Here is a 24,960-nt window from a genome sequence, read left to right on the forward strand (position 1 = left end):
GATATGGCTGTATAGTGAGTAATATCATGAGTGCTGCTAACATAAAAACCAAAGATTTCTTTATTATGATTGCTATTTTAAACAAAACAAGGCAATATGAGAACTTTTTGAACCTACCATGTGTTATGTAACTACAATGCTTGTTTAATTATAACAGTTAAATATATTACTGATTGTTGCATTAATTTATTATAATAATAGTATATTTAAATCTGAGTTTGTAACAGATTGCATAATTTGCAGTTAGTAACATATAAAGTCAGTATATTAAAAAAAAAAATTTATTTGCTCCAAAATAAATTAGGACTTGACATATTAGGCAACATAATTGAAAGAAAAAAAACTATTAAGATTAATTTAAATTAATTATGAATAAATTTATTTTATTAATTTTGTTTTTTTTTATAGGTAACATGGTGGTTTACTTGGGAAACAGAGGGTACTATTTCAAAGGACCAGAAACATTTGATAATAGAGTAAGATTGTTTAAGGTATGATATTCAATTAATCAGGTATAGTTCACAATTCTGTTGTATAAAAGTGTAATCCAATATATGTAGGTCCAGTCCATTATTAGTAAGCTTTGTTTTTATAAAAAAAAGAATCTTGCATAGTAAGATTTTTACAGCAAAGTAACTAATTGGTGACAATGATTGAGGGATTAAGAATGTTAACTTCTTACATTTATACTTACGCAATCTTTATTAAAATAAAAGTAGTCACTTATTCTTAATAAAATAATATCCACCTTTATCAAACCAGATAACAGAATTGTTTCTGTATATTAACATTATACTATGGCTTATGAGAAAGGATCTTATTATTTTGTTTCCATTGCCTTTCATAATAAATTATCAAACCATTTAAACTATTTTCTCACCAAGTTAATTAAAGTACAATTAAAAAATTCTCTTTTTTAGAAACAATATTGATAGATTTTGCTTTTGATGGATTTTTATATTGTTTTAATTAAAAAATTGTAAAAGACCCTGGGTATTCTGCCTTCCATTTAACATGTACATAAATATGTGTTCAAATAATTTTCGTTAATGCCTTCTGAATTCTAAATTGTTTTGTAGTTCAGAAAGTTTTGAACTTCATGTACTCTTCATAATACCTTAACATTATTTCATCTGTTTGTAATTTAAGTAATTCTTATGGACTTTAATCACACCTATTTTTTTTATAATTAATTGTGTAGTCCTTGATGCTGCTGTGATCAAGGTTTTACCACGGTTTCCCTTATCCATTCAGGCAAATGCTGAGGTAGTTCGTTTTTTACCCATGAAAGAGCATATCTTCCTGTTCAGACATGATCTATTATTTTCTACTGATCAGAATAAAAGATGTATTATTTATCTAGTGAGTGGCTTATACAGTTAACTGGCTGCAGTACACATGCTGCTAATTTTAAGAATGGATATCTTGAGGAAGCCTCTTTCTCAGTCCAGGAAAAATATTTAAGGAAAAAATTTTTTTTTCAGCAAATATTTGTGCTAATCAATAAAAAATTAATATTCATTAATGTGTTTTTTTCATCCTGGCTAAAAATAGTACAAGCTTCTGAGGAGTTGTGGATGATCAGATCGACATTTATTGTTCACTTTCTGGATGGATATACTTCTTTAGGTGAGCCAGATTGCCCTCCAGAAGAAAATTGCCTTATTTCTTATTTTCCATCCCTTTCCCATAAAGTTTTCTATGGGTTTTGGTTAAATGTTGATGTGACTTGACATAAGGACATGGGTATGTTTAGAAGTATTGTGCCCTTGGAATTTGTGATTTTATAAGGGAAACTGTAGTTGTGGATTTAACTAAGTTTTAATTACTGGGGTTGAAGTATATTAAGAGTAAAGACAAATCTAATAAGCATTCCTAATTCAGAGTAAGTTTAAAAATGATACCTTCTTAATTAATTTAAAAAAAAAATTATTCAACACAGTAATAAAAAATAATTTATATAACATGTAAATATGTATAAAATTACCCATAAATTATATTTGTGTTAAAGTTTATTTAAACTTCCAAGTTTGTAATGACAGTTGAAATAATTATTCTGTGAGAAAAAGTTAATTATAACCAGTTTTCATAATTTTTATGTAAAGTACTAATGAAGTGAAGGAAAATATTTTCTAAAATATTGTTTATAGTGTTAATTTTAAGTGTTACCACTGGGATCTTATAAACCGAAAAAGATATTAAGAACTTTAAATGGGGAACTTTTCTTCGATTTTTGACTGCATTAATACCCTTATGGTATGTTTGATATCTTGTAATGAGAGATGGCTTCCTTTTCAGTATTCTAACAGTAGACAAAACTTGTGTGCATCATTACAATCTGGAAGAAAAATAAGAGAGCAAAATAGTAGCTCTCTTATTAGGAACAATGGCACTATGGCTCGCCAGAATCCAAAAAATTCAAACCACAACTGTAAAATAAATTTGTTGACAATATTCTGGAATTCCTAACATAAGCATGTAACCAACTACTTGATGGTTGACTGTAAATTCTGTGCTGTTCAAATAGACGTTAAAACACTTTTATTAGACATGTGTGTCGTATTTGACAACCCTTAGAGTCAATAATTCTACAAAACGATTATGCTTGGCCTCAACATCTTGAGCAACTTCCAAGGAATTTAAACTATTTCACACCCTTCATACTCACCAATTTTGCTGTCATGCAATTTTCACTTCTTTCCACAATTAAAGAGACATATGAAGGCTGTTTAATTCACCTTGGATGAGGAGCTGACAATTATAAATTGTGAAACTAGAAAAGCCCACCGACATTCTTTATTGTCAAAATGATGCACCCAAGTTTTTTCTCCTGTTAGAATGTTGAAAAGGAAGCCATCTCTCATTATGATAAAGCATGACATAGCAGGAGTACTCAACTCCACAACAATAGCAAAGATATCGAACATGCCATTAGAGTATGAATGCTGTCAAAAATCGAAGAAAAGTTTCTCATTTAAATTTCTTCATAGGTTTTTCAGTTTATGAGATCCAATGGTAGCTCTTAAAATGACTAATGTATACAATATTTTAGAAAATGTTTTGCAACACTTCATCTTAATCACTTAATTACTTAATCACTTCATTTAAGTATTTCTTTTCATTTACAAGTTATGAGTGACTGTGCATTACATTTCAGCCATCTCTAGTAAAAACATGTACTTGTATTTTTAAAGGTAAGAAGTAGCTGTCTTGGTGATGGGCAAGCGATTGAAGTTCCTGCTTTAGCATCTTCACTAAATTCAGAAGAAGCATATATTTTAGAAACACCTGCTTCATCATATTTATGGTATGGTCATGTAAGTATAAATAAATTTTATATATTTGAACTATAAGTTTATCTAGTTATCTTACTTCAAATATTATAGAATTTTACTTTATCTTCTCTTATAACATGTAACTGAGGAATAGTATTTATATAAATAAAGGAAAATCTATATTTTTTAGATTTTTATATTTCAGAACATTTTTAAATCACTAGAGTATAAAAATATGAAAATATTGGGTATAAATTTATACGTATATGGATGTTTGTTGGTGTGTATTTCACTTTATGTTTATGAGGCCCATCTTAAGCTATTGCTTGGTATATTTGGAAGATTGATTCAGTTCAATGTTGTATAAAAATGGAAGAAGCTATATCTTAAAATTTGTTTGATTTAACTAGAATTTTGCTTGTAAAAATTTCTAAATTATCAAAAAATATTGACACTGAAAATTCCCAAGAAATAATATAATTAAAATTATTTTTAAGTTACCTTAAAAATTAAAAAAATTATAAATAATTTACAACCTTCCCATTATAAATTTGTTAAGTTTTTGAATAATTAGTCTTAAATAAAATTAAATGAGAATAACTTTTTATTATCATCATAGGGTTATACTTTCCATCCTTGTAAATAAGAGTTGTGCAGATTTTTCTTATTTATTATTTCAACCTTACACTTTTTAGTCTTTCTAAATGAAGTATTATATGATCCATTTGAGAGTAGTTTCAACCCTTGTCACAATATTAAAATCCTGTTGATTACCAAGGTGGAGTGGTAGCACTTCCATTTTTCATCCTGAAGATCCTGGGTTCAGATCAAGTCAAGCTTAACATTTGTCGCATGCTACAAAATCCAGTTTTCATCAGCAGTTGTAATTTTCCATTAAAATGTAATTGCTAAAAGGAAATAAGTACATAAATTAAAAAAAATAATATATATATATATATATATATATATAAAATATAAAGCACCAGTAAAAAGTAAGATTCTGGAAAATTTAAGAGTTTAAATATCTACTTTCTATTTTATTAGAGAGAAATAACAAAACAGGAAACCAAAGCAGGTTATAATCTACCAGAACAATGAGAATTATATGAAGATCATTTTAATAAAGAAAACTATGCTAGGACTTAATAAAGCATATTTTACCAATTCTGACATGTAAATTTAAAGCATTGACAAGCAGAAATGACAAATACTTTGGAAGATAAAGTTCTGTATTGTGAAACAAACATTTGGAAAAGAAAGAATAGTGAACTATTGTAGTTGAATATGTCTGCATTGGTATGGACAAAGAATGGAAAGAAAAAGAAAGATAAAACAGGTGTTCCATTTAAAACTGTTAGATAAAAGACCAAGAATGGGACCTAAGAACAGATGGTTAGATCAAGTACAAGAAGACATTGCCTTTCCGAGAAACAAAGACCATTGCATCATAGAAAACTAACAATCACCCCCATGCATGATAAAGGGAAAATTTCCACTTTAATTTTATTATTTATCTATTCGAAATAGAAAAAAATTAAGTAGTTTTTAAGTAATGTTAGTAAAAGTAGTTTTTTTCATATCTAGTAATAAATTAAGTGTAACTTCAATTTACAATGACCAAATAACCAAAATTTATTGTAGAAAAGATGAACCGATTAGTACCCCACAACTCTTAATTAAGTACTCCTCATTGCTGCTTGGATTTCGTAGTAGAACAATATTAACAGTACTGAGTATTTTATTTAATTATATACTTTAACTAAAAGCTTTTTTGTATAAAATAATTACATATTATATTTTTTACAGGGTTGTTCAGTAGTAGAGAGGCAAGTGGCTAATAATCTGTGTCATATTTTGTCGCCTCATAAAAAAATTTTCATTATTGAAGAAGGCTCTGAATTTCCTGATTTTTGGTCTACACTGGGTGGAAGAGTGACATATCCACATAGCTACCTTCACCATAGGAGAATTACTGTTCCGTTAAGACTTTACCATTGTGTTCTTGTTGATAACAGTTTAAGATTAGATGAAATCAATCACTTTGATCAACATGTAAGTATTAGGGGATTTTTGGCTTTATATAAATCAGAATGTTTAATATTTAATAAGTGGTTTGTATGTTTGTACAAAACCACTTGTTTGCTTAAAACTCATCAAAAGCAACTAGTCAGAACTTTATCTTTCAAAGTATTTTTCTTTTCTGCCTAACAGTACTTTAAATTTGCTTGTCAGAATTGCCAAAATATGTCTTAAGTCCTAGCTTGATTTTCTTTATTAAAATTATCCTTCATATAATGCTTATTGTTCTGGCAGATTATAACCTTCTTTGGTTTCCTGTTTTATTGTTTCTCTGTAACAAATTGTACTTATTTCCTTTTATCAATTATATTTTAAGTTTTCTTTTATCTCTATATTTATTGAAACTTGAGGAAGATTATTTAGTTGTAGATTTATTCAAATAATTTCATTATTGCTTAAGCAGTCAGCCTTAAATTAAGAGTATATCATACTTCAAATATATTAACTTCATCAAATACTGAAACATGTATGTTTCCTAAGAATGAAATGGAGAAAATTGACTGAATTTTACTGTGATATTTTACTTAATAACATTTTTTTTTTGTAAACTGTTCTCAATACATCAACAATTAAATAAAAAAATTTATTGTTTCACAATTCTTGTAGTATTGTTTCTTTGATGCACGTTTCTATATTGTATAGTTCCAAAAATAAAATGGCTTTACATATTGAATAACAGCTCAAAAACACTTATTTTGCACCAATCACTTTCAAATTGTTCCTTAAAAATAACTTGTTCCAAAATCTTGATCGAGTTTGTTAATGGCTAAAATCGAACCATGAGGGTAGAAACGTACTACACTATAACAACATATCACTATAACTTTCTTATTAAGTAAAATATTGAATTCGTTTAAAGTTCCTACTATTCTTTGGATAAGGACCTAAAACTTATGTAAGTAAAGTTTTTGATATCATTAACCATTGGCCCAGGGGGTGGAAAAAATGGGGTTTTGAAGACAAAAATAAATCATTCCTCCTTTAATAGGTACAGTATCGAATCAGTTTAAATTGGTCATTAGTCCTCTAAACATTACCTAAAACTTTTGTCTGAAATAATTTTTGACATAACCAACCCTTACGCCAAGAGATGACCAAAATGTTGCTGGAATTGTAAGAAGATGGGGCTTGTATGCTAAACATGTGAAACTTTTTTTCACACACAACCATTGTCGTATTGAGTAAATTTGAAGCTTTTCTTAACTTTAAGATGGAAATCTTTTTTCCCCTACTTAGCATCGGTGAACTCTACCTCCATCTTCTGGCGTGCCAAAAGGTTTTTTTTCCAATTAGATTTTATATGAACTTCCAAAAGTATTAGATAATGTATGAAAATAAATTAGTTTGTTACTGTTACATTTTCTGTGGGATGTTTAACTAAAGAGTAAGTTAAAATTTTTAATTAAAGTGAGTGGTTTATTCAGATGACTGAAAAAACCGGAAAATAAAATAATTTTAATTTTTTCAGGAATTGCTTGATGATGATGTAAGCATAATAGATTCTGGTGATAATGTGTATGTCTGGGTTGGATCTCACGCTACTGAAGAGGAAAAAGAACTTGCAATTGAACGTGCTGAAGTAAAGATAACTTTTTTTTAATGTTTAGAAATGTATATTAAGTTTTAATTCTTAGATTGTTATTTTTTTATTAATATTTTTATTTTAAAAAGTTATTGTTATTTTATATTTCAAAAATATAGACCCGGATAGATTAATTGTTGCGAGAAAAATATCTGTTAAGAATTGATAAGAATAAATTATTGCTGATGAAAAGAATTGAGAATGATAATTGATTAAATAATAAAATCAGTGAACATAATATACCAGAAGTTGTAGGATTTTGTTACTCAGGGAGTAAAATTAGAAAGGATCAAAGGAAAAGGTAGAGTTCAAAAACAGAAACAATGGCAAGAAGTCTACTAGTATCAAACATTGATCTAAGAATTAAAAACTAGAAAATATTTGTATGGAATGTAGAACTTCATACATGGAAAACATATACGAGGTGTGTTCAAAAAGTAATGAGAATCTTTGTTTTTTGGAAAGAATTTTATTTATCTACATTAATGTTATCCCCTTAAAAATAGTCCCCATTAGTTATTATACACTCCAGTCCTGGAAACACTTCTGGAACTCGATCTTTGGAATAGTGTTTAGCACTTTCAGCTATTTGCTTTTAATATCATCTATGCTTGTAAAACGATGGCCCTTTAAGGTTCTCTTTATTTTTAGGAATAGAAAAAAGTTATATGGGGCCATGTCTGGCGAATATGGCGGCTGGGGTATCATTACAGTGTTGTTTTTTGCTAAAAATTGATGAACAAGCAATGAAGTATGAGCAGATGCATTATTGTGGTGCAAAAGCCATGAATTGTTTCACCATAAATCTGGGTGTTTTTTTCTGCTCAACGCTGTTTGCTTCACGCAAACAGCATTGAGCATTATGTCGTTGAAATCGAAGAACACGATGAGCACAACCTTCATATTTGACTGTACTTGTTGAGCTTTTTTTGGTCTTGGTGATTGAGAGTGCCTCCACTGGGACGATTGAGCGTTAGCCTTTCGACATCATATCCGTAAACCCATGTTTCATCACCTGTTATGACTGTTTCAGAGTAGTTTTGCATTGTTGTTGAGTTCATTTAGCGACTTCTGAGCAACTTCCATTTGCCACTGTTAAATTTGCTGTCACACATTTCATACCCAAAACATCTGAAAAAATTTCATGGCATGAGCCAGTTGATATCCCAACGTCATCAGCAACTTCTCCGATTGTGATTTGGTGATCATTCATAAACATTTCTTTCACTTTTTCTGTTTTCATCGGTTGTTGATGTGCTGGGGGTCCAGGACGCTCATCTTCAATGTTTTCACGACCTTCTTGGAAATGCTTATATCACTTGAAACCCTTGATTTACTCATAGCAGACTCACCAAAAGCAACATTTAACATTTTTAAAACATTGCTACACTTTATTCTATTCTTATTGCAAAATTTAATATAAATTCTCTGATCCATTATTTATACAAATAAAAAATCGCCGATCATTCCAAAACACGTGTTATACTTTTGACAGCTGACAACAGATTAAACTTCCAACATGACTAAAAATGTACAGATACTTTTCAGACATGTTTATCAATACAACAACGAAAAAATTCCAAGACTCGGACTAATTCAACCCACAAAATTTCAAAATTCTCGTTATTTTTTGAACATACCTCGTATAGTAGAAACCAGACAGGAAGATGATATTACTGGATGATGTAGAATTAGGAGGTTTGATGAAGTAAAAATGAAGTCTTAGAACATTTGGAAGAGGAAAAGGCTTTTGTAGAATCTTATAAAGAGTTGAACTAGTTTGGAAGATGGTATATTAAACCTTTCTGGTTATTTGTTGAATATAAATAGATATAAAATATCTAATCTTTTAAATTCATTTAAAACATATATTTAACAACATACATACAGAAACTATGACTACTTTAACAAAATACAGAAACTATGAAGGTCATGTTCCTTCAATGTGCATGAGTTATAAACAAAACTAATTGGTTTGTTCTAATTGCATTGGTGATTTGTAAATTCCAGTATTATTTTAGGTTAGTTATTATAACGATGAAATTGACAGTATATTTTGTGATTTTTACTTTTAATACTTGAATTTGAAAGCCATCCCAGTGAATGTTTTGAAAATATCATTCAGTAAAGAAATATTGCTAAAAACATTTAATTATTATTAACACTGCTAGCCTTTTTCTGTTAATTTCATTTGCTACATTTTTACTTCAACCACTGTCTAAGTAAAATTAACTTTATAATATTTTTCCATCTTAAATTCATTATTTATTATTAACAATGAAATTTATTTTCTATTACTTTTGGGTACATTACAATCTGTTTAACTTGTGAACAATAAGCGATCCCACGGTCCAGTGAGATGAGGATGACATGTATGACTTGTAAATAAAGTGGTAGTCTTGTACAAACAACCATTCCTGAAATGTGTGTTAGTTGAACATCTACCACCGAAGTACACCAGGATTCACTATCTAATATTCAAATCTATAAAAAAGTAACTTACCTTTAGCAGGATTTGAACTTCTAAGATTCAAATCATTTGAAACAAATCAGATTTGTGACAGCTGATCTGTGATGATGATTTAACCTCTAGACCAACCGGGTGGGTTAACGATAAAATAAGTATTTTTTTAAAAAACTAATTCAAATATATTAGATTTAGATTCATTCAAAGTATATTAGAGGAAATGCTATGAATTATTGAAATATTAATTGTGTTAAATAAGATATAATGATTGAATTGCTATGTTAAAAGTTGGATGTGACAAGGATACCTAAAAGAAATAAAAAAACTCCTAGGCTTAAGATAGCTGTATGTCTAGCTAATTTGATAATAGAGGGCTGTGCAGGGGGAAAATATGTTGAGTTAGGAATAAATTATAACATGTAAAACAGATAATTGAGACTCTAGGTTGTAGCATATATATTTAAATTAAAGGAGTACCGCAAAATATAAAGAAATGAAAAATAACATTAAACTAATCCGTTGATTAGCTTAAAATAAAATTTCTTTTCTATCTATGATTATATATGTTAAACCAATTGCCTCTATATAATAAATTTGAAACCAGTTTAAAGAAATGTGTGATTGGGTAGTATATTACAAGAAATTTGAAGGTATCTTATAGGATATTTGGATCTACATTCAAATTGTTACATTTATGTGAAATTGGTAAAAACCAAAGATCTAAATTTTCCAATGATTCAAAGTACTTGCCAAAAACTTCTGATAATTCATTTAAGATTTGCAGTGATAAAAATAACTTAAAAAACATTTTATTTTGGGTTTTTTTTTTACTTTTTGTTAGAAAAACAAATTTATTTTAAAAATAAGTTTAATCTCACAAATTTATTTTTAACCATTTCCTTAAAGTGGCTAAAGTACATTTTAAAGAATAAATATATCTAGGTCAAAAAATGTATTTCTCCACAAAATTTTTATTTTTATTACTGGAATACCTTTCTAAGAGAACCTGGAAATGGGTTTTTTCATAATCAATATTTGATTGTTTTTGTATTTCATATTATAGAGTAAATTTTTGTTAAAAAAAGTCTAGTAAAAACTTTAATAATTGGCAATAAGACAATGAAAAAATTTTAAAGTGTTTTAAGTCTCTGAAAAAATTTTTTTTTTATTACAGTTGTAATTTGATAAATCATACATAATAAAAAATTAATTTATATTTTCTTTTTTTTTATTACAGGAGATTCTTGAAAAATATTCAGAAGGAAGATCTGAAGAAGCAGTAGTGTTTGCAGTTAGAAGAGGTTATGAACCTCCCACTTTGGTTAATCTTTTTCCATCATGGAAAGAAGAATATTGGCCAGTCAGTATTATTTTGAAAGAAGTCTGTAAGAATTCAAAAAGGGAAACCTTATTTTAAAAATACAACATTTTATAGATTATTCACATTTACAATTGAATTATGTTTAGGTAGACTCAAATTACTAAACAATACTATCTTTATCTGATGTTACTGTTTAAATTATTTCTGTTTATCTGCATAGATCAAAATGTCCATGTGCACGTATCTTTGTATCGATGTCCACTTCAAACTCAACAACCACATTGCTGATCTGAATGATTTAACTACTTCTTTTCTTTTTTTTTTTTTTTATTGAAATTTGAGAATTATTCAGATCATTCTAATACTGGACAAACAAGGAAGCTTAAACAGAAAGTGTGTCATTTTTCCAGTGTTATTTATCTTGCAGTAATAGATAAAGATGGAGGCACATTGGCTGAAAAAAGAAGAATTATTTTGGCAAAGGAAACACTTACGAAGTTGACAGCTATTTGGAAGGATATGGCAATCATGAGGAATACAAAGCTTAAGATTGCTTCAGGTACTAGCCTTCCCAGTAGTCATGCATTGCATTGAAACCTGGACCACCAAGGTGGAATACCATACAGGAGAATTGATGCATTTAAAATGTGGACCTACAGAAGAATGCTCCGCATCACATAGGTGGAAAAGAGCACAAACAACTTGATTATAAATGAGCTGGTATAAAGAGGAAGTTGTCTGCAATATGCTTCAGCACATCCTCTGATTTTTCGGCCATATAGTCTGCAGGCTTAATGAAAATCTTGAGAAGCTTGGTGATATTTTAAGTCGTAAAGGGAAAAATCGAGGGCAGCAGGTCACATGGAAGACCGCCGAAAAGATGCTAGACCAAATTGAAGAGGCGACTGAAGAAACGTTAGACACATTGAGATTTGAATGGCAGAGGATCATGAACTATGGTAGGAAATTGTCAGCTGGATATGAATTGGTCTCCAACTCAGACGTGAGAGGAAGTATCACTGATGATGATAAGTAATTGTCTGAGCAGCTGCTAAATCATCTTCTCTAAGCAATAGCTATACTATTTCTTTTAATGACATTAGAGAGAAGACTTAATTTTATTTTGGCATTTCATTTATAAAAACTATTATAACTGTCCTTTAAATATTAACATTTAAATAAATAAAAATTATTTTATCACAGTTTTACTTGAGCAAGTAACATTTTTTTATGGAGCATCTACTAAAGTTGCCATTGTAAATAAGAATTTAAATTCTTTTTCTGTAAATCTATTTTAAAGAATTTATAGAAAAGCATAGAAGGTGCAGAAAATAGAAATCATTACACTTGAGCATCCAGAGTGAATGTGTGGTAACCAATGAACAAAGAGTTACAAGCATTCCATTTTTGGACAGTGGTTAAGTACAAGAAATTGTTCGTTAATCCCTTGCAAACAGGGATAATCCAAAATGCACAACATTGATGTGATTTATGATTTAGTTATGATGAAGCTAAAAAAGGTAAGTAATTGTATTCAATATATAAATAATTTTTTGTATAAAGTGAATGGTTGATTTTGCGATTGTTATCTTGTTTTGTTATAATCTGTTGTTAATTTTGTATTAATTTGTATTAGCTATTCTAAGGTGTATACTAAATTGGAATTTATTTTTCTGTTTATAATCAATCTATTTTGTGTGTTAGAAGTTATTTACGAGTAATAAATTATAAGAATCTTTATGTGTATCAACTCTCAACATGAATACGCAACAGTTCTTTAAATATCAAATAATGTAAGTATCGACATATCATTAACCTATAGAATTCAAGCTATAATTGCAAAAAAATAAAGAACACTACAAATCACATATTTTTTTGTTTACAAGAAACATACTATCAGCAAAACTTTTCAACAAAATAAAAACATACATTTGTAAAAATTGGTCCATTTGATAAAGAATAAGGGCTCAATATATGTCAAAAAATTTACAGGTTTAATTAAGTATCTTCTTTTTTTCAAAGAAAATTAAAATAGTGTTAGATATTTAGACAGTATTTTTTTTAATTTTTATTATGTTAGTTTACAATTCAATAAGTTAGATATCGCACATATACAGACAAAAGATTTTAAATTTACAATCAGATATTGTTATTAGTATTTTAGATAAATTTATTGTTTTCTTTGATTTATATTGAAATATTTTACTAAGGTAATAAAGGTTTATCATTTCAAAGATTAATATGATTTTATTTTATTAATTTTAGGCTGATAATATTAATCCTGATGAAGAAGGTGATGATGAAATCATAGAGGATGGAATCGATACAGGATCATTGCCTGACATTGAAGTACATGAAGATTTAGAGGCCAGTAAATCTTCAGGTGTACTGACAAATAATAAAAATTATCAAACAAGTACATATGTATCAAACAGAAGAAAGGATATTGATGAAAATGTGAATGAATTTTATTTTAACATTAGTAAAAACATTAATAACAATGATAATTATGATACAACTGATACAGATGTTATAGATATTGATACAGATGATGGTTTTGATTTTAATTATAACACTGATCAGGATAACAACTATAATGATACTAACATTGAGACCAATAATTTTGTTAGTTTAACTACAGATAAAAATTTTAACAATAATGAATATTTTAATTTATTCAAAGTCAATAATAGTAGTAATAGTACTAGTGAAGACACTTTAATTAGCAATGAAGATTTTGAGTTTTAAATTTTTATTATATTTTATAGTAAGATGTAAATGGGTGCCTGCCAAGTTTTTGTATATTTTTTTAATAAAAATACCTTAATGTCTTATAAAATAAAAGGTTGTGATTTGTTAAATTTATGTTTTGTTTACATAATACCTTTTACTGAATTAAATTTATGCATTCTCTAGGTAATCTATTGTCAAATTTATTTTATTTCTTGCCAATGCCAGGTTATACAAATCTGCTAGTTAGGCAAGTATCATTCTGTTTGAACGGTAGGGGCAGGTAAGTTGTTGAGTTCTTGTTTACTGCTTATGTTTTTACTAAGGCAGTATACCAGGACTGTTCAAATGTTTTCAGCCTGACACAGAAATGGCACAGGTAAAGACCAAATGTCTATGATATTTGTCTAGTGTGATCCTTTAGATGGCGAGTAATTTTCTAAAAAATGGATAAAATTAAAGTCTGAGCTGTTATAAAGTACTTTGGTTTAAAAGGTGTAACCCAGACTGATATACAAAAAATGTTAGATTCCAGTTTAGAGGATTTTTCTTCCCCTTCATTTTCAACAGTAAAAAAAATGGACTGCTGAATTTAAATGTAGTAGTATGTCCACTCAAGATGAATGCTCAGGAAACCAAAATCGCACTGGATTATCCTCCTAGTGATTACGTCCTCATTTTAAACCTGAGCCATTTCTGTTTCTTCAATCTAGTGTTTTCTTAAATCCTTTTCTTGATCTAGATCTTAATGATAAAGAATCATGATTATACTTACAAATAAAATTGTCTTGTTTAGGCATGAAATAAAATGTTTTTTGAAATTGATTTATAACATACAGTCAACTCACTGCATTGATATACTTTAATTTGATGTCTACATTTGGATATTTCAGCTGTAATCTTACTAGAATCTCTATACAAAAACAGTTTACTTTTTGTTAATATTTATTTTATTATAAAAAAAATGAATTTATTATATCTATTAAGTTAAGTTAATTTTATTATATCTATTATGAATCAATTCATACATTTGGTACACGCAAGGGTTTACTAAGATTACAGGAAAATAATAAGAATGTACTTGTTTAAAACAGAAATTCTACTAATATTGCTTTTTTTTTAAAAAATTGAGAAAATTGGTGTTTCACTGTATCACAATTGTATGTATTTCACAATCATTGATTTATGAAGATTTAACTGAAAAATTGGGTTATGAAAAATTGTGTGCTAGATGGGTTGCGAAAAATGTTAACCAATATACATAAGGAAAAACATTTTACTGCAGCACATGAATTTTTGTGGCGTTTTGAAAATTAGTGATGTTTAATCACATCGTTACCGGAAACCTTTTTCTGTTTAACCTCCAGAATCATTGTAAGGTATTACTTCAGAAGATGAATGAGGATGATTTGTATGAAATGTAGTCTTGTACAGTCTTAGGTCAAACCACTCCTAAAATGTGTGGTTAATTGAAACTCAACCACCAAAGAACATTGTTATCCATGATCTAATATTCAAATCCATATAAAAGTAATTGCTTTTACTAGGATTTGAACCTTAGAACTCTTGGTATCCATGATCTAGTATGCAAATCCATATAGAAGTAATTACTTTTACTACGATTTGAACCTTAGAACTCTCGACTTTCCAAACTGGTGAACTCGTCATTGCAAATCAGGTGATTTGCGATGACGAATTCACCACTAGACCAACCCACTTGGTGGGTTACTGGAATTATCAAATTTTATGATCGCAGTACATTTGTGAATGCCGACATGTATTGTGAAAAGTTAAAAAATCTCAGAAGAGCTATAAAAAACAAACAATGTGGATGTTGTCCTCCCAGATTTTGTTTTTTCGTTACCCTCACTTAGCTCCCACCAAATATTTTACTTCTCTTCATCTTACACAGCGGCTTGCTTCACAAAGGTTTAATGATGATGACGAATTGAAAAATGGTGTTACTGTGTGGTTTTAATCATGACAGTGAAATTTCTTGAAGGGGAATGAATAAGGTAGTGATGAAATGTTATGAAAAATGGGTTGAAGTTGAAGGCAGCTATCTAGGTCACTGATAAATAACTGTAGTTTTTATTCATATGTAATGAAGTTTGTTCATAATTTTCAGTTTTGTTTTTATTTCCAAACAGACTTTACGTTAAATAATACTCTTCGTATTTTAATACAACACTTAAGAAATTAATTGTTAGCTTATGTTACTGAAATTAATTTTTCTTTCTAGTTGATCTTAGACGTGACTGGTTCTGAAAATTATTTTGTAGTTTTGCCAAATAATTCATGGACATAGCTAGTTTTGTGAGCGACTGACAATAGCAAGTTGTGATTCCCACATTTTGAGAATGTGTTCTCAGTAATATATTATATTTGTTTTGAGAATATTAACTTTTTAATGCTATTTTAAATAGGACTAAACCACTTTTTGATACCCAATATCTCAACAAACAGAAACAACACTATGGAGAAATGCCATTATCTAAATTGCCATAAAAATGGATATTGCTAGTTTTGATAGTATAATGCTCATTTAATGTATTTATTACAGTCAGCATTGTTATTTCTTGTCATTGAATTGTCTTGACAATTACTATTCATATAAAAAATATGGCACTATAGCATTTCTATTTAAACTATTTGTATGATCAGGAATACAGTGAATACCTTCATTTGTACCTTCATTCTGTTCTCCACAACAGTGACTTCCAGTGAACACTGATGCTATTATTAAAAGAATTCTGGTTAATACTGTTGTGTCTCAGACATTTTTCATATATTATATCTATAAGAAATACTGGGAATGATAATGTGATACAAACTAAAAATCCATTTCTGTGTGAAAAAAAGGTTATGAAAAATAAATGAATTTGAAACATTACAAATTATATGAACGTTTTGAAGATATATGTAAATAAAAAGTAGACCTAGCAGATATTAACAGTACAGTAGTATGTGTTATAAAACAAAAATCTTGTCCTTAAGAATATTCTTATCTTACAAATTATACTAGATAGAAAAATTTATGTTTTACACTATATTAAAACTTATTTTGTGCTAATGTTCTACATTATGTTTTATTTGAACAATTACAACAAAAATTCCAGCACTGAATTTTAATATATAACTTTTGGGTGTATAAAAGCTTCTTGGAATTTGAAATCAGTATTCTAGTCATCACCAGAAAATACTAGCAGTTAATCCGCATGTTTAGAAATTGTTTTTTAATTCCTTTTTGTTAAAATATTTTATTCTTATACCATCAAGTTGATCTCATAAAAACCGAAAAAATGAGCTGCTATAATTTTTCTAATTTACAAAATTAATATAATGGCTGCCAACATTTTTATAATAAAATAGCTTCTGGGGTCAGTGCTGAAAAATTAATAATAATTTTATGTGTAATTTTTATATTACAACAGAAATTAATTAATAGTATACCTCTTGAAATTCACTCTGTACTCTTCAAAAAAAATTCTGTTTTACCTTTCAAAATATTTTTTGCAGAAGCAGAATAAAGTGTAGCGTATCTTTTATAAAAACTTCAATAAAAAAGGCTAATTTCATTTCACCAATAAATAATTTTAAATACTGAAGAGTCTGCAAAAATCTGTAGAAAATATGTTCACTCAAGTCCCTTCAAAAAATTATCGCAACCAAATCTTTAAATATGTGGATGACTGAAATAACATTGAATCTTGTCCAAGAACTGCTAGTATTTTCTGGTGATGACTAGAAAACTGATTTCAAATTCCAAGAACCTTTTAGGTTAAATTGAACCCAAGTGGAATTTAGCTTTTCAAAAATTGCAGATGCATTGAAGTAAACTAATTGCAGTAAGCGATTAAGTGAAGAACAAAAATTAATAATATGTCTTCATTGGCTCAGAATACAGTATGATGCAATCATTTGTATGCATGGTAAATCAAACAGTTAAACTGATTTTTACTATAATAAATTATTTTGTTCTACACTATTGTTTGCTGGCCAGAATGTTGTACTCAGGATGTAACATTTAAATTTTTTAGAAATGAGATTTTTCTTCTGTCTATATGAGTGGATAGTACTATGAGAAACACTGATATTTCCTCTGTCTATGAGAAATAGTATATAAACAAATATGGCAGTCATGCATTAAATGTTATTATAACCTGTGCTTCTAAGTATAAAATCTTTGTTGTTAATCCAAACTGGTCTGGCATTGTCCATGATGATTTTGCACTTCACAATTCAGCTATCTGTAAAGCATTGTAAATAGACAGATCTTTACAGATGCCTTCATTTAGGGCTACAGTGCATATACTTTTAAGGAAGTGGCTTACGGTTCCTATAAATAGAAACCTAAAAGTATGAGAAAAAAATTACATGCACAAAAGGCAATACAAAGAATGATTGAAAATACTTTTACCATTTTAAATGAGAAGTTTCCTGTCTCAACTATGTTTCCAACTGAAGCATAAGTGTGAAATAGTTTTAGTGTGGACAATGTAACTTGTTGTGTAGAGATGAATTATACTATGTAGTTATGAAGAAGATGAATGTTGATTCACATGGAGCTGTTGTTCCTGGTCCTGTAGTTGGAACAAGACTCAAGAGGATTTTACAATTCTTTTAAGTAACATACCTTGTATTGAAACTGATGTGTGTAGCAGACACAAGTTATGATACTGAAATTAAATTATGAACATAATAAAATTTATAAACTAAATGTATTTTATTTAAAAAGAAATTTATTTAGGTTAATATTGTAATTTTACTTTCCCGCCTACTGCTATAGCTTTAGTAGGGAAAGTATTGTAATTGGTCCAATTTGGGCATATGCGGTTTTCACCAGATCTTTACATTTTGATCCCTAAGGAACCCAAAAAACACATAGACCAGATAGAAATGTTCGCATGTATTTTGTGTGTTCAGTGTGAAACACTGAACACATCCAGACTACTTGACCAATTTTGACCATACTTGGTCAGATTACATCTACATATGGGGTATTGATATCATTAATTTTTCAGCTTAGAAGATCAAGGAAGTGAGGCTGTAGTGCAAGATCACCCTCAGTATCTCATGATTTCGCCTAATTAAGGTCTTATTTTTCTTACGCATATTTGTTAACAATTAAAAAATAATAATATTTACAAAAAAAAGAAGATTATTGTAAAATTACACCTGCAACCCCAAAAATACTCTAAATAAACTAGTGGGTATAGTACATCATTAGTACTCCCCTCCAACCACAAGCCGTGTACAGGAAATTCCTACAGCTGTGTGGTCAGCTATTTATGTTAAAGAATTGTTTTTTTTTTTTAGTTATACAATATTTTTTTTTAAATACATTTTTATGGAGTAAAATTTTTTATTTTTTTACAACGATTACACTGTTGTAATCACTTTACATTGACTACATCTAACCACTTTACAGTGATTACATCTAACCACTTTACAGTAGTTTCACCTAAAGTTACATTCATTGTCATTGATTACTAATTTTGGATTTTCCAAAATGTAATAAAAATGTTCAATGGCTTACTGCTAGTTCTTCAGTCTACTCTGAAGATTTCAAACTTAATTCCTATTACTTTTTAGTGCGTTAAGTTCACTTAACTGCAATTTTAATTGTACCAGTTGCAATTTCAGGCCATAAATTTTATGGCCAAATTAGATTTCTTTGACATACTGGATTTACAGCCAGCAGTCTTGATTTCTTTTTTCTCACCTGAAGATGCAGTAACCTCCCTACTTAACAGTCAATGTTTGGCAGCTGTGTTTCTCTACCTTCTGAAATCACACTGACTTTGTCCTCTAATGATGAATATTTTGCGACTATTGTACCAGTCTTAGAAATTCCAATTCCTTGTACTACAGGATAATTTGATTCAATATCTAAGATCATTCAGTCTATTTAGCCAATATTTTGTTCTTTACACCTGATTCAATAGGCCAAACATTTTTTTTTTAATCAAAACAAACTACAGCAAAGACCAACAGGTGTAGGTTTATTAAAAAAACTAACTTACCTTACTGCCACTAAACACACACACACACACACACACACACCACACACCTCCATAAGCCATAATTAAGGTATAAGGTGTGATATATATATATATATATATAATCACTACTTCATTTCAATTTGGGATTATTTTCTTCAGTAAATAAATATCTTCATCTCTAATGCTTTAGCAGTTTTTTGAATGAACTAGTTCCATAAGCAAAAACATGTTGCAGTTTAAAACAATTTTCATAATTTTATCAGGTTGAATTTCCATTAAATTACAAAGAAAATTTCTACAAAATATTTATATATTTTATTAACAAATGTGAGTACATGTTTTAATAACAAATAAACATAGTAATTTTTTTATTTTCATGAATTATGAATTATTCGATCATAAAAATTTGTAGATAAAAATTGTTATTACAAAATTACAATTCAGTAGGTAGTTAGACCTAACTTAAAATCATCTATCACTGAATAAATTTTGTAGATGAAAAAGTAAATTATGTTTCATTCAAGACATGTGAGAATAAAAATAAGTCTGCATTGGTAATATTGTATAATCATTAAAATGAAATTACTCCATTAAATGAACTTGTGCAAAGTATCATATGGCTCTCTAATATTTCATTTTATTATTATGTAAGTTAGCTTTTTAAATATGAAGTGTAAATGTGTAAGATTTCTAATTTAAAATAAGTGTAGATTTTCTAATGATTATAATTTTGAACTATAATATACTTCTAATAAATTATTATAGCTGAGCAAATGATTTGCAAAGTTTAATCAAATATCGTGCAACAATTTACTCGCACAAAGAGTGAAGAGTTGCAAAGTAGTATGTAGGAATGGGCCCGAGCTATGCAATCTGCGAGAAGAGACAAGGAAAAACCTTGAACCGAATAATCTAGGATACTTCAAATAACAAAAATAAATAAAAAAAAGATACTGTAGATGCTAATATTAATACGAGTATGTAAAAAACAACCGTGACTTAAAATATGTGATTTCGCAATACGTAATTAGTAATGAAAAAAATGTGTAGATATATAAAATCAGTGTAGATCGAAACAATAATTTTAGGGCCAACTCCGTGGCTGAGTAGGTAGTGTGGCAGCATTTTGGCATTTCTCCCGGTTCGAAACCCGGTCAGGCATGGCATATTTTATTACGCTACCAATTTCCACCGGGCTAATGACCATAGCTGGTGATGCTCACTCTTTATTAAAGAAAAAAAAGAAGTTTTTAGTGCCAATAGAAAAATATACTGACTATGCGCATGACTAATATTTGTAATTATGATCATTATACCTGTATGCTTTATTGAGCTATTAAAAAGAGAAAAAAAACTATATTGTTTGCTTATACTACATACAGAATGAAGTTGTTCTTTCTACAAAAATTGATTGTCTTCACAGACGCTAAAAAAATTCTCGATGGGATGCATGTATTAAAATTGTTCGGTGATAGATTTATTAAGTCTTTATTTAGTATAGTTGGTATTCTTAGAGCTTTAGTTTAGTAAAATTAAGTACCTTGATAACAATACGGAAGAATTCCGTTTTGAGCTCACTATATTGTATAGTGTTCCACAAAGAGAACTTTGAAGTAAATTTCAACGAGATTATTTTGTAAAATATTAATAATGTTGACATGGTCGTTTGAAACGTTAATCCTAGTTGTAAAGTTTTTCTGAGGTATGAATAAACTATTTTTATCTGGACTTTTGATAACTTTTTAGTACTCTTAGTGAGTTTTGAAAAATGATAGGAAGTATAATCTTTGAAAACGTATCTAAGCATTACACGTTGTGGTATTCTTCGAAACTGTACCACTTACCTGTGTTGAAATCATTACGGTCTAAAAAATATAGGTATTTATTTTATGGTAGTAAATTCAACTCGGCGTTAAAAAGAAAAAAAAAAAATAGTTGTCTGTGCTTTTCAAGTTGGCATTCATGAATTAACAGCTGAATTTATTTCAGTTTGTAACATAACCAATAACATAATTCTTCGCGAAATGTGGTGAAATAAAATTTCGGTAAATTTTAATTCTTTAATATTGCTGTCTTAATCGTATTATCCTCATTTCTTTATAATGGTCGGGCGACTGGGTTTATCCATGAATACTGCTAGCACAATCACAAGACATTGGTAAGACATTTGGTAATCCTAATTATTAGGTCTTCTTTTAACGAATGATTTATTTTACGATATAGTTGTTTGAATTTTAACAAGTTTCTTTATTTTATATAAAAAAGTTGATACCTTATAGTTTCATGTTGTGACATCGTTATTTTCACTTAGAATCTTTTATTGTTTAAGAATCCTATTATTTGGTATAGATAATTTTTAAACTGCTGAATGAGTTTATGTAATACTTTTTGAAAGGATATATATTTATAGACTGTTTTTTTTTGTTTGGAGTTGTTATTGTTATCTCGTATTTGGGATTGAGTATTATTGTTTGTAGTAAGTACATGTTTATTTTAATGTGATTGTTATTCAATATTGTCACTTCTTCAAAATCTGTAATGTAAAATTCCCATGTAATACTATTTTCAAATTATGACTGTATGTGATACTTTATTAACATAACTAAAATAATTAAGATTTTCTTGAATTTTAGGTTTTGTTAACTCATTAAGTAAACTAATGTTGAAATTCATCACATAGAATCAGATAAAGCATAATTCAATAATAAATATGTATTTATTTCTGTAAATAATGAATACACCATGTGATACCAAGTATTCTCTCTACTTTTACATTGTTGAGTTTCAGCCCTATTCAATTGATATAAATAAATTATTATACATCATATTTCAATGTAGTATTATCTGCAACCTCAGATTTCATTCTTCATACACCAATAGTCCCTAAAATCATTGATGATATTGCATCATTGAATAAAATTATACCACAAATAACATTTAAAAGCAAAGTAGACTGAATATTGACTTGGAGAACTAAAAATTTCAAACATGTTACCTACTAATATGAGTTAATCAGTTAACCAACACATGAGAATGTATTTATCCATTACATCTTTCAGAGTTCTTATCGAAGTACCTGATGTTATAAAAAAACTTTCATTCCATCAAACAATTGTTTACAATGACACTACATATCACAGTGCTGGTTGCTTAACTGGTCATAGGCTGCTAGTTTTAAAACTTCCATGATGAATAGTAAAAACGTTTCAGTGACAGTCTTGAATCTAGGAGCATTTGTTTATAAAAGTTAAAGAAGAAAAACATGAGTGTCGACCACATGTATAAACAAGACAGGTTAGCCTAACATAAATAGTTTAATTATTGAAATATGAAAGGAACAGAGTAAACAGGAATTTCATACCATAATTTATTTATTGTGTTTAATGATGAAACTTAGATGTTATTTCATTTTATAACCTGCTATTATTTTGTTTTTGTTTCTCTTAATATTTATTTCAGTTTGTGAGTTATTGGTGAGGACACATCACTTTCCATCTGCTCCTTGTAGTAATGATAAATTTAATGAAAAAAGTGCAATCATTAATAGAATAGGCATAATTGTAATCATTGTGTAATTTACATAATACTTTTTACTAAACAACACAGAAGTCTACTATAAGATATTTTTAGAAATGTAAATGTGTTGCAAACACATTAAAAATTAAGAATAGACAGTATTTAAATTTGTAATTATTTAGTTCATGTGCCTCACCCCGAAATCACAAAAAAACATTAAATTCATACAAAATTAATATTTATTCATTCAATGATGTATTTTGGATGTCGGAAAATAGAAAATTAGTAAAAATTTACATAGCGATACAAAAAAAAAAACGAAAACTCGGCAAAAATGCAAAAGAACATTACTAAACAACAAAAAACTAAAAAGTAACAGAACTATTAACGAAAACTGCAGTAATTACCATGAATACTCAGAGCAAGAAAAATGTAACCGCAATCATCAAGAGCAGAACCTAACCTAATTAATTATTTATTACTTAAATAATCAAAACATTTCTGTTGATTAGTCAAGGTTAGCGAGCGTAGGTTAAGTTTGGTTGGATTATATTATTTATTTTCATGTTTATATATTTAAATATTATGTTCCACTATGACATAAGTATTTTTTTTAATTTTAATTGAGTTATGTGTTATTTGTATCACTATGTAAATTTTTACTAATTTTCTGACACCCAAAATACATCATTAAATGAATAAAGATTAATTTTGAATGAATTTGATATGCTTTTTTGTGATTTCGGGGTGAGGCACCTCAACTAAATAATTACCTATAAATTTTATAATTAAGAATGTACAAACATTAACACAATAACAAAATGAAAAAAACTTCTTCATAAATTTAGTAATGTTTTACTTTTCATTCTGTTTTTAAGATTTAACAATTTTTTTTTAATTCAGTTATTTTCTGATAAAAGTTTTTTATTTTTATTGTAAGCTGCCAAGAAATCCTTATTCTATCAACTTCTTGCTTAATAAACTTTTTAATTATTTGTTGTCAGTGGTAGATTAAAAGAGATGAACAGTATGAAATGCAAAAGTTAAGGCCAGATGCAATAGACTACACTATTGTTTCCTTTACATATATGGTTAAAAAAAAAAATTCTTATTTCAGGTGATAAATTTTGGAAGATGTGATAAAGAGTGATAAATTAGAATATATATTCAACAGCATTTTATTTATTCTTATGATTTCTTAATTGTTTAACAGTGGTAAACAACAGTGGAAACATTTTTCATCTCAGCCCCAGTCTCCATCAACACCAGCAGGATTTCATGCTAAAGCTGTTGGAAAGTGCTCATTTACACAACCTTCATTAACACAACCTCTTCCTGGGCTTCCAACTCCCATATTTTCAACTCTGAGAGAAGAACATGAGACAACTAAAGTGACTACGTTATCAAATGGTTTAAAGGTTGCTTCTGAAAACCGTTTTGGACAGTTTTGTACTATTGGAGGTAATTTATAGATTGTGATTTATTTAATATATGTGTGGTTTTCGTAATCTTTTTATTTTGTTTCTTTATGAAATATATAACAGGATCACTAATATTAGAGATCACGTGTATTTGAAAATACATTTCCAGCCACTGATTGCAGGCTGGATTTAACAATGTGGTAATATTAATTTTATTAGAATTTAAAAAAAGAAGAAAACTCAAATATTATTAACCCATTTGCAGAAAAAAATTAGTGTTACTTGCTTTTGAAAAAAGTCCACAAAACCAAACAGGTTATGGTCATCTCAAATTTTTTTATTTATTGTTAAATTTGCCCCACAGGTAGCAGTTCTTTTTTAGAAGAAAAGTATATCTTTTCTAATTTCATCATAATGATTTTTTTTCATTAATTCATAGTACTCTTTTTTTTTCTATTTTTATGATCGAATTGTTTAGCATTGTTAATATGTGTTTCTGTATGTGCATGTATTCGTGATGACATTAGAAATCATGCATGTATTCATGATTCCATTTTTATAGAA

General features: G+C 28.4%; 2 protein-coding genes across 2 annotated transcripts in view; both read left to right on the forward strand.

Annotated features, from left to right (window-relative positions):
• Window positions 1-13,579, forward strand: part of LOC142327900 (gelsolin-like) — a 32,586-nt gene extending 19,007 nt beyond the window's left edge. The window contains exons 5-10 of the mRNA XM_075371255.1: window positions 409-491; window positions 3,195-3,317; window positions 5,082-5,327; window positions 6,823-6,933; window positions 10,641-10,763; window positions 12,990-13,579. Of these exons, the coding sequence (XP_075227370.1) occupies window positions 409-491; window positions 3,195-3,317; window positions 5,082-5,327; window positions 6,823-6,933; window positions 10,641-10,763; window positions 12,990-13,472 (1,169 nt within the window). The 3' untranslated portion in view covers window positions 13,473-13,579. The remainder of the gene's footprint in view (window positions 1-408; window positions 492-3,194; window positions 3,318-5,081; window positions 5,328-6,822; window positions 6,934-10,640; window positions 10,764-12,989) is intronic.
• A 7,848-nt stretch (window positions 13,580-21,427) lies between these two features.
• LOC142328241 (mitochondrial-processing peptidase subunit alpha) overlaps window positions 21,428-24,960 on the forward strand; it is a 50,407-nt gene continuing 46,874 nt past the window's right edge. Inside the window, exons 1-2 of the mRNA XM_075371873.1 lie at window positions 21,428-21,617; window positions 24,189-24,436. Of these exons, the coding sequence (XP_075227988.1) occupies window positions 21,562-21,617; window positions 24,189-24,436 (304 nt within the window). The 5' untranslated portion in view covers window positions 21,428-21,561. The remainder of the gene's footprint in view (window positions 21,618-24,188; window positions 24,437-24,960) is intronic.

The sequence above is a fragment of the Lycorma delicatula genome, chromosome 7 (assembly GCF_047948215.1).
Source record: "Lycorma delicatula isolate Av1 chromosome 7, ASM4794821v1, whole genome shotgun sequence".
In the NCBI taxonomy this organism is placed as follows: Eukaryota; Metazoa; Arthropoda; class Insecta; order Hemiptera; family Fulgoridae; genus Lycorma; species Lycorma delicatula.